This window comes from Neodiprion fabricii, chromosome 1 (assembly GCF_021155785.1).
Source record: "Neodiprion fabricii isolate iyNeoFabr1 chromosome 1, iyNeoFabr1.1, whole genome shotgun sequence".
Classification (NCBI taxonomy): Eukaryota; Metazoa; Arthropoda; class Insecta; order Hymenoptera; family Diprionidae; genus Neodiprion; species Neodiprion fabricii.
In genome coordinates this window covers 32,186,509-32,196,330 of record NC_060239.1, presented here as the reverse complement: position 1 = coordinate 32,196,330, position 9,822 = coordinate 32,186,509, and the positions used below count along the sequence as shown (strand labels likewise).

The 9,822-nt window shown below is 41.4% G+C and overlaps 1 protein-coding gene across 4 annotated transcripts in view; it reads right to left on the bottom strand.

Moving 5' to 3' along the window:
• Positions 1-6,434: 6,434 nt before the first annotated feature.
• Positions 6,435-9,822, bottom strand: part of LOC124174371 (neuropeptide CCHamide-1 receptor-like) — a 69,490-nt gene continuing 66,102 nt past the window's right edge. For all 4 annotated transcript variants that reach the window (XM_046553453.1, XM_046553455.1, XM_046553456.1 and 1 more), the window contains one exon: positions 6,435-9,406. In XM_046553453.1, the coding sequence (XP_046409409.1) occupies positions 9,151-9,406 (256 nt within the window). In that variant the 3' untranslated portion in view covers positions 6,435-9,150. The remainder of the gene's footprint in view (positions 9,407-9,822) is intronic.

Sequence of the window (9,822 nt, the reverse complement as noted above, 5' to 3'; positions counted from 1 at the left end):
CGTCCGATCGCTTCTCAGTATCGAGATATTTGCATGCGGCTAAAGAGAGGCGAGGATATTAACGCACGCGGCCCGATCGTTCTCCGAGTTTTGGGCCCCGTAGTCTGGGCCCGAGAGGCGAGGGGCATAAAAAATGCACTCCGGTGGTCAACAGCTCCCACATTAGCCCTGGCTCCATTATTCCAACCGCGTCTTGAAGCGCCGTGTTTTATGCGTATACCTCATATGTGAGGACGTGACTCCAGAGTCCAGGCATCCCGCTAGTCTCGCCGTCTCTTCTCCTGCAGCAGCGAAACTCTAGAAATACCTCACTCTTAAAATAATTTCGAGAATTTCAGAGCCCGGATGAGGAGATCGTCGTGGTCCTGCAGTCGGCATGCTAAAATCGCGACGTAACTCGTGGATTATGCTAAATCTTTTTTGATCGCCTGTCCGCCAACCTGTCTGAAGGATCTGCTGTGCTGACCGCAAATTTAATGCTATATTCTCGGGGTCGCGGTACCTCGTTCATCCGTGATACCAAGAAAGAGAGGAAATCAGAACGACTGGATTTCCCCTTTTTCACGGTCACCGCTATCGTTTTGTTCAAATCAAGTTTTGTCTAAATTATCCTACTTCTGCTTATGTATTCGTAGAATAGTTACTCACTAAATGACACTTCCGTTATACCTGAAATTCTTTCCATTTTGTTTCCGTCATTTTTATTGAAACTTTTCATAAGTAACTATATTTGTTAAGTCCACGTGCTTCGTCCTTCCTTATCGACGAAGCAAGTTTCCGGAGAATCTGTTTTACCGGTTGAAAATCACAGAGAGCAGCAGCATTGGGTTCGATCTCGCGTCGGTAAGGGATCAGTTCTCAGTTTGTAAGAATGTTCTGACGGTCGGTAAGGTGAAAAAAAATACGCACCTTAAGCTTCGACCTCGACTATAGATGGCTCCGATATTTGTTTGCTAAAATATTAGCATACCTCCTGTGAATCGCGTACGTGCATGGAATTAACAGTGCACTATTAAGTAATTGTGCAATTTGCATGTTGAGTAATTTTTATATATACTTTTACGTTGTTTTTTCTCTAAAGCAGTGCGTTGGTGGTATTAAATCATCGATTAAACTGAAGCGATAGTTCAGGATCATTGGCGTTTTGTTCTTAAACATGAAATTCTTCTCTAACTTTTTACAGATTCATAATAAAACTGTTGAACTATACACTGAGAAGAATTTCATTTGTTATGGTAACTAGAAAAATAGAGTAAAACAGGTATCGTTGAAAAAACTGTTTGAATATTTTCGGAATTACGGAAAACGAGGTACACGTAACCATTTTGCGCTATTGTCGATGCTTTTTTGGTAATTGGAACGTAAAATCGGTTTGTGAGGTTTACTCTACTTTTTTAGTTAAACAAGGCTTTAGCGTCAATTTATCGTTGCACAAGCATTGAATTTTCGCAACAGTTGCAAGAAAATATAGTAACAGTGCTCATAACGAGAAAGAATAGTAACTGATACTAGACGTTCTGGTAATAGCTAGAAAACTAATGTTCATTTTGTATCTAGAACTATATTTTTGGATTGTGGTAAAAAATGAAAATAGTTAACGACTGAGCGATAACCGGAACTAAAAATTTCTCTCAGTGTAGATTCAAATTTGGAATTTTTATGTACTTGAGTAACTTTCGTAAATCAGAGTATCGACGATTTACCGTTTTATTTCAAAGTTTATACAGCAAAAAAACGAGACGTTTTCTTTTTAAGTTATATCCTTCGATATTGAATCGAATTTTCGTCGGGTTATTTGCCGGTAATCGTATTATGGCGAGGTATTTCTCACATACCCATTACGGTAAAATATTATATTATATAACCGATGCCGCTTTGGTTCACTTTGAATTATACGAAGTATTAAACCTAATTGCAGAACTTGCATAATAATCATGATTCACGAGAAAGTCTCCAGTCCTGTGTATCTGCTCGTAATCAATTAGAAAACCGTCTAAATTACACTCGTCGAAATGCGAATAAATTATTTTCTACTCTATAGGTAAACCCCTCGAGTGCTTAACAAGGTGCGATCTGAGCGCAAGACGAAAGTTGCGTATGATATGTTACGAATTATCAGGAGCGTTTCCTAGCCAGGAGTTTTCCTACGAAAATCGAGCTTTCATGTGCCGCGAAAATAATGCCTAGCTGCACGCGAAAGCTTTGCGAGCATTACGCGGATCACACCGACCTGACCAACCGATCTACATTCTCCGTGTGACCGAAAACTGCCGGTTGGCGTGACACGAATCTCGTTTAAATAAACAGTGTACGATGAATCATAGCGATAGGAGCCGAGTACATATTATTCTGTGCTCGCCCGTAATTGAGCTATAAATGGAATGCGGATTTTATATTCCGGTTTTACCGAACTACACGGCGATTATGCGCGCGTAAAGTTCCCGTTCTATTTCAGGACCAGGAAGACGAACCGTGGAATAAAAGACTGCCGGGAAAACCGATCGTAAGTAAGCCAAGGTTATCGCGGCGATCCGTGTGAATCTTTCTAATATCCGATCTAGGTATGTATAGAACGTCGTGCCGGAATTTAGATACGTGCTGCGGTTTGAATATGCTAATGTGCGGTGCTTGTGCTTCTGACAGTCGCCCGTAACGAGTCTTGGGCGACGCGAATCGCGGAGTTGCAAGAGGGCCTGATTTGAACAAGTCGATTCTGCACCTTACACTTCCGAAAATTATTAACATCTTTATCCCGAGGAACGAACATCTCTGCGCAGATGTTACGCGGGGTATTTTTTTTGATGAAAAATAGCACAAGAGAGAGAAATAAAAAAAAAAAATAAGTGAGTAATATGTGACGAATGAATAATCCTGTAAAATGGAAATTTGTGAAAGGTTCGACACTCGTTCTTTTTCCTTCCCCTCGATTCTGTTCATGCGGCAAAAAATTACACCCTGGATCCATTCACGATATGATTACTTTTCACCCCCTTCATTTTACTTCACCCAACGTGCCGCTGATTTCCGCAAAGAAGACGGGCTTACAATCCAATTTATATATGTGTTAACCTCTTCGGGTTATTGCCAGAGCTCTTTCACCGAAAAATGCACGACGAGATGGGAAAAGATTTTTTATCACCGCGGAAGAAAAACATGAGATCTATGGTTATAAAAGCTCCGGGCGTGCCCTCGAATGACATTCTAGCCCCAGGTTATCAACATTTTAGTTACGCCACTGCAGCTGCGATGTGTCGTTGTGTAAATCGAGATGACTGGGTGGCGGATCAAGTGCCGTTTCAAAAGTTTGTTATTCATGAGGAGCGAGTAGCTCAGAATGAAGTTGAACCAATTTCCCTGTCATCAGGGTTACGTATATATAATAAATAATATCTATAGGCGAAAGTATTAGTTGTTAATTTTATTTAAGAGTTTTTGTTACGGGAACGTGACTTATGTCTACCGTTTCTAAAGCTGCGCAGGTCGGCAAATTTATGCGTAACGCTGACGGATTAGGTCTTTCCTCCTAAATTCACTGCGAGTTGGATGTCGGAATGTAAGTACGAGTGCAGAGGAATTGGAAAAGGAAACCGAGTGTCTTGATTTTGCTCGACGGAGTTCCCAGTCACGATCGCTTGCGAGCATTTCCTCACTCTGTGAAAACGGTAAGGGTATAATAATCATATAACTCGCACCATTAGCTTTCACTTAGGAATAAGGAAAGCTCACTCAAATGACTTTAACTAACAAGCCTCCGCGTGCATGATTTACGAAAGTACTCCAGCTCCCCGAGTTTGACATCCTCTGTCAACGAGCAACGCCATACTCGATTTTATCTTCATTATTCTCGTCTGGAGCTCGTTCATTTTAATCGTGTCCATGATCCTCGATTCTTCGGCTGCCAAAAGCGAAGCTCTCATTGCCATTCTGCTTGCTTCTTTTTCCATCTGGCTTTTCTCATTCAAAAGCTCATTTAGGGTGCCTGTAATCAACGCAGTTTCACGTTCCCAGGCTGATATTTGATCTGCTAAAGTATCCAGAGAGCGTGAGGTGTTTGTTACTAATTTGTTGAGCTCCCCGTTTTCCGTCAAAAGCTGCGGGTTAATGGGAAGAGGAGGAACGTTATAATTCTGCGAAGGGGAAATTAGAGAGCAGTGTTATTACCGCCATATTCATTCTAAACCAACTCTTAATTTCAGATTGCTTTTTTCATCCCCGTGTCGACGTTCGCACAATTCAAACTCCTTCCGCATCGACTCGTTTTCGCATTTACTTGCAGCAATTTGTCGCTCTGTCTCTTTCCTCAATTCCATGCATCTGTGGTATTGAAAGTCGTAAAAAGTTTAACTAATATCATTGTACGAAGTTGACGTACCTATAGATTTCGCTCAAGTTTTTACATTCAATTCATCGAATACGAATGAATCGTACGAAACGTTGTGAAAATTTCAGATAACCCGTTACCCACTTATCGAGTTCACAGACAAGTTGATCTATCCTCATCTTGTCTACTGTGCAGAGAGAGGAAATCACACCGTTAGACAAATTGAACCGTGGATGTCCGTCACCTCCGGACTTTCGGTAATCAGGTTTGTCCACTCTTCTCTTTGATATCTCGTCACCGTATTTTGGAACTTCTAGGAACGAAATGACAATTAGCTGTAACTTGGAACAATTGCCGAGGGAAAAGCTTGCTGTATACCTAAATGAGTTTGACAACGCTGGTTATTCGATCGACGGATTATCGAATCAGCCAATTGATTGTGAGACTTAGCCACGATGAGACGTTGGAAGATCAAAAAATTGTCGAAATCACATCGACGTTTGGTCACCGACACGTAAGCTATTCGGACCACGGCATACCGTCGATGGTAATTGAAGAGTGACCGTGTGAAATAAAACCGTGAAATACGATCTTTTTTTCGGGTCGAATAAAAACTTCTCGGTCCCCGAGGCCCGTACATACATTCATACAGAATAGGGTTTTATTTGAAAACTTTTTTCGCCCCCTGAACGTTTGAACCCGAGCGACCACTGCCACTAAGATATTTGATGGAATTACTTAGCGCGGGTACGCGAAGGACTCACTTTCATCAGCTTGGGACGCGGCATCTTCTACTTTCCCGTGTCGCCTTAAATTTTCTGTAGAATCCGTCATTCTGTCACGTACATAAAACCGCAAGTCCAGCCGGGTGAGCAATGCTCTGCATGCGAATTTTGTCGCTCCTCTCGCTGATGTGAAAACGTAAAATATTACCTCGAGCGCAGTTGATGTATGAATATTAAAAATGACGCGGATGAATCTTCATTTCGACGAAAAAAAAAAAAAATATCCCCCCAGTAATGTCATATCAGGTTATCAAAATCATCGGTGAAAATAGATTCATTATTTCTGACGCGACGTTGAGACTTGCCGTTTCGGTAAAAAAGAAAAGCGACTAACATTTGGCAGTAGTATGAACATAGCCGCGTGTAATTGTGATCACGTTACAGGCGTAGGCTGTGAGCGTGGATTTTAGGTTTAAAATTCGTATATTTCGTGAAATCAGCGAAATCTCGATGCTTGAACGATTTGTGGAAAAGTTTGTTGTTCGTTGCGTCGTAAAGTCGGTGGGTGGAAACGTGTAAGACCTTTGCTGTACCGCAAGGACGAAAATGGAAATGAAGCAGGTCTACGATATCAACGTACGAAATATGCATTCCTAGGGAGCAGTTAACAGAGTGTGCTTTAATAAAATGCCGCGTTACTAATACGCTGGCCAGACGGTTGAAACTGCGAAGTAAAGTTATAACGGCGGTACTTATTTCATATCAGACTACTTCCGGTTTCATGATGAACTAAATGTTGCTTTTATTTTAGCGCAAAAAATTTAAAACACATGATATGCAGCGACCCTTGGTTCATAAAAAGTCCTTTACTTCATTCCAACCAAACAATAATCATTCTAGCTTAAAAGAATACACCTATATTAGAGAAATCTGCACTTCTGTCACGACTTGAGACTGAAACATCTAGACTTCGTACGCTTTCAATTAGAGCTTTAAGTCGACACAGAAACTCTTCGGCGGACTATCGGTAACAACGTAGTGAAAATCAACAGGAGATGAAATTTCAGGCACAAAATGGATAACGGTGAAGTGAACCAGGGGTAACGACAAGGTGACGCGAAGTGTACGCGAGCTCTTAACAAGACCGGGGGCTGAAATTTGCGGTGTGATTGACCGCCAATATTCATGAGCTTTTCCGCTAACGTTCAAGCGTATTTAATTTAGTCACTGAACAATGTCAGAGTCAGGAGAACAAGCAGGTTTAGCGGTGTAAGCGGTTTGGATGAATAATTATGAAGCTGAAAATAATTGTAACAGTTTGACGGGAAACGCTCGTCGTGTGTGACGAGAGATGAACTGACAGTTCTCTGTCGTGATTTGTATATTTATTTAAACAAAGTTTTCCTAGTGGCAAGGTATACTAATCCAAAATCATTATTATATCAGCGGGGATATTAACCACGGAGTAAATTGTACGTGTGGATTGCGAAATAACATTTATTTTTGATCGATGTATCTTCCAGAAAAGCACATGAAGACTCTTAAGCCTAATGACAGAACATACAATTCATGTGGGTAACAAACTCTGGAATTCTCCAGTGGAATACAATGAATATCAATACATCCTTACGTCTTATAATATTCATACAAACTACACCTAATACGGTAATTCGATCAAAACTTGTTCCAGGCATCCTCGGATGCGCAAGTCACTTCGATCATTCGAAGACATTGTTTTGCCTCTTACATTTTGAGTTATCTTTGGTTGGAATTGTCCAAGTCGCAATTAGAAACAAATTGAACATCAGTTGCTAAATAATTGTACCCACATTGATTTGTTACCGATTAATTCGGTTCTCCATCTCGAGCTCAATCTCTTTCAAGATATTCAATTAGTTTCATTACGGTAAAGCAATTGTGAATGCCCTTGAATTGGCACATTTTCTACAATTCTGCTCTTGTTTTTGTCAAGTTTTCGCTTCTAGTGAGCTGAAAATCTCAAAGGCTATACATTCAGGTTTTCACCCGCGATCAAAAAACGTGTAAAAAACGAAACGCGAGAGTAAAACTTTGACGTCTGATCCTCTCTCAAAACGTCTTGGTATACGTCTTTTTATGTCAATTACATTGATCCTTGAGGATTTCCGCGGACCTGAGGCGAAAATAGAAAGCCTCGATTCCCCGGGGCCCATACCTTGGTAAAGTTACACGAGTTTTCTTCAAGTTTCCGATTACAAATAATGTCCCCGGGTCGATAACAAGTCGTGTAACCTAACGCGTGGCTTTCGACGAACCCGGGATAAGTTACAATTAATCGGTCACGTTGCTCCGAACGAGTGTCCGAGACGGAGAACCAGAGTGTACCTAATATAAATTCATGTGGCTTCTAATAAAGGATGTGGGAACTCTCTAATTTGCAAACCCTGTTCTATTGAAGAAAATAAATCCAAGTTTCTCTTTGGGTGTTCTCTTGTCGGGCAGCTCCCGTGCCAACAAGCTTTTATGGAGCTTGTACTGTTTACTGAGGTTCTGTTTAATCGAATCTCGCCCAACTGAAATACACTCCGATTTATGAGTCAGATTTTACACTCGGTTAAGGTTTGAAACAGTTTCTCCTCTCGTCGAAAATATGGATCGGGCGCTTTGTTTCACCCTTTGAACATGACTTCAACATGTTCGTACCTGCGAACGGGACAATGGGGTTCAAATCGCGGACGAACAACTAGAGTTACACTGTGTCCGGTGACTCTTGGCCAAGCAACGTGGTCACACGTGTGGCTGCTTTGACCAATAAAGCATTTTACCGTCAATGAAACGAGTAATGTTTCTCTGGAAGTGCCCTTGCTCCCTTCTCACTCTCCGTCTGGACTGTTGGCTAACCACTATGCACACGAATAACATGCCAGGGATAGTTTGCTACCGGGGATTAAGGTTACACTGTTCAAAGCTAATGAGACTTTGTCATAAAGGGAAAGTATTATTTTTAAAGTCGGTTACTTTCAGTATTTTGATAAGATTGACTGTAAATTGTTATATTACGTCGCACGATATTTACGTTGTAATTAATGACACTTAAAAATTGTCATAGTTCAATGCTAGTAACAGTGTTTTCAGTTTGAAGTGACGAAGCTTTGATAACTGACTATTCATGTGATTAGGACAGTGAGACTGTTTTCTTAAGAAACTTAATATGAGATAAGTTACTACCTATTTTGCCCAGTTACCAAGTTTATGCTCTAATAATTCAAAACAGAGTCACTGTATCTTAAAGACATATATATGGGAGCTTGACATCTACCAGACGGATTTGTTACACTGTACGTACACTGTTAACATCAAATTTCGAGTTTGACACCGACGAATAACAATGATCTGTACTTACTCTGAGAGCATGCATTTTTGGTTGGATTATATGTATATATGTCAGAGTGTTTTAAACGTTTGGAGAGTGTGGAAAGTCAGGAATTTGATAAACGCTCGGACATGAGACACATTGAGGGTGTTGGAAATCGTAAAAAAAAAGTATAAAACAATGAAACTGCAGTCAAAATTCGGCCAAATTGATTTGGTCACCCATCCAGTGACTTCTTGGCCTTCAGAATCTCGATATTCTCGTTTTGTAACATAGCAGTGAAATATTCAATGGAGATACGAGGTGCTTTGCCGCAGTATGCCTATAATTTACGTTTTCTGATTAAAACGCGCGAGGAGTTGTTTCCGCAGCTTTGCTTTTAAACGGTGTTCCATCCGAACACCGGTGCACCGAAACGTGGGTAGAGGTATCAGGGATGCATCTGATATTTAGCGGAACGCCAAGTGGGAAGGCAGTACCATTAAATTCCGAGGGAACTGTGCGAGCTCGTCATCAATAAACGAAACGCGAGCTCGGTACCTTGCAGCGTCATGAGGTGAAAAGTTTCGCTAGTTTTATGCAAAACGGAGCATACACCGCATCTACAACCAGTCCCAGAACGACTGTTAGGAAGATAAGGTGAGGTTCTCTACCGGCTGAACTCAACGGCCTGAAGGGACATTAATTAAAGGATCACGTGACCGTTTCACTGCAGGACTCTCTACGCCATTCACGCACAGTGAGAATTCACCTTAAATCCGGTGCTCCAGACCGTTGTTGCACGTCGTTACTATCGTCTCTTGTTCGTTATTATGAGCTCTGGCGTGCGGTCCGATTCTTGTTGTAGCTGTTGGTACTGCCCAAGTTGGTAATTGAACGGTGCTTTGCTGTCCGCGTCTCGAACTTGTGCTTCCTGGACATCGCGGATTGGACATACTCTGACCGCGACGCCGGGAACTGCTAACGGACGAACGACGCTCCGCTGAAACGCAGCAGCACAGAAGGTACCTGAAACCAAGTGGGAATAGTTGGTCTCGGTGGTTGTTGACTGGTTAAAGGTAGCAGGGCTACGGGCTTGGCGAACATTAAACGATGCCAAGAGAGTCGTGGATTACACAGTGTTCGGTAAATGTGACTTTGGTCGATGAATTCTTGACGCACCTTATCGTTCGTCGGTTCAAAACTTTTGTAATATGTTATATTAGACTGAGAACTAAGCGACACGTACTTTTTTTTTATCTGCCATTAAACGCTTTGAGGGGGAGAAACCACCCTCCAAAGTAAAGCATGTCAAGGGGTGATTTGGCAGTTTCTTTTTTCTTAATTGAGGAAATTACATTTTTCATTTCTCGTTATGAGAAAACTTATCCGGTTGGATTGGTTTAAAAATATTATGATCTTGTGCGTGAAACTGCCAAATCGCC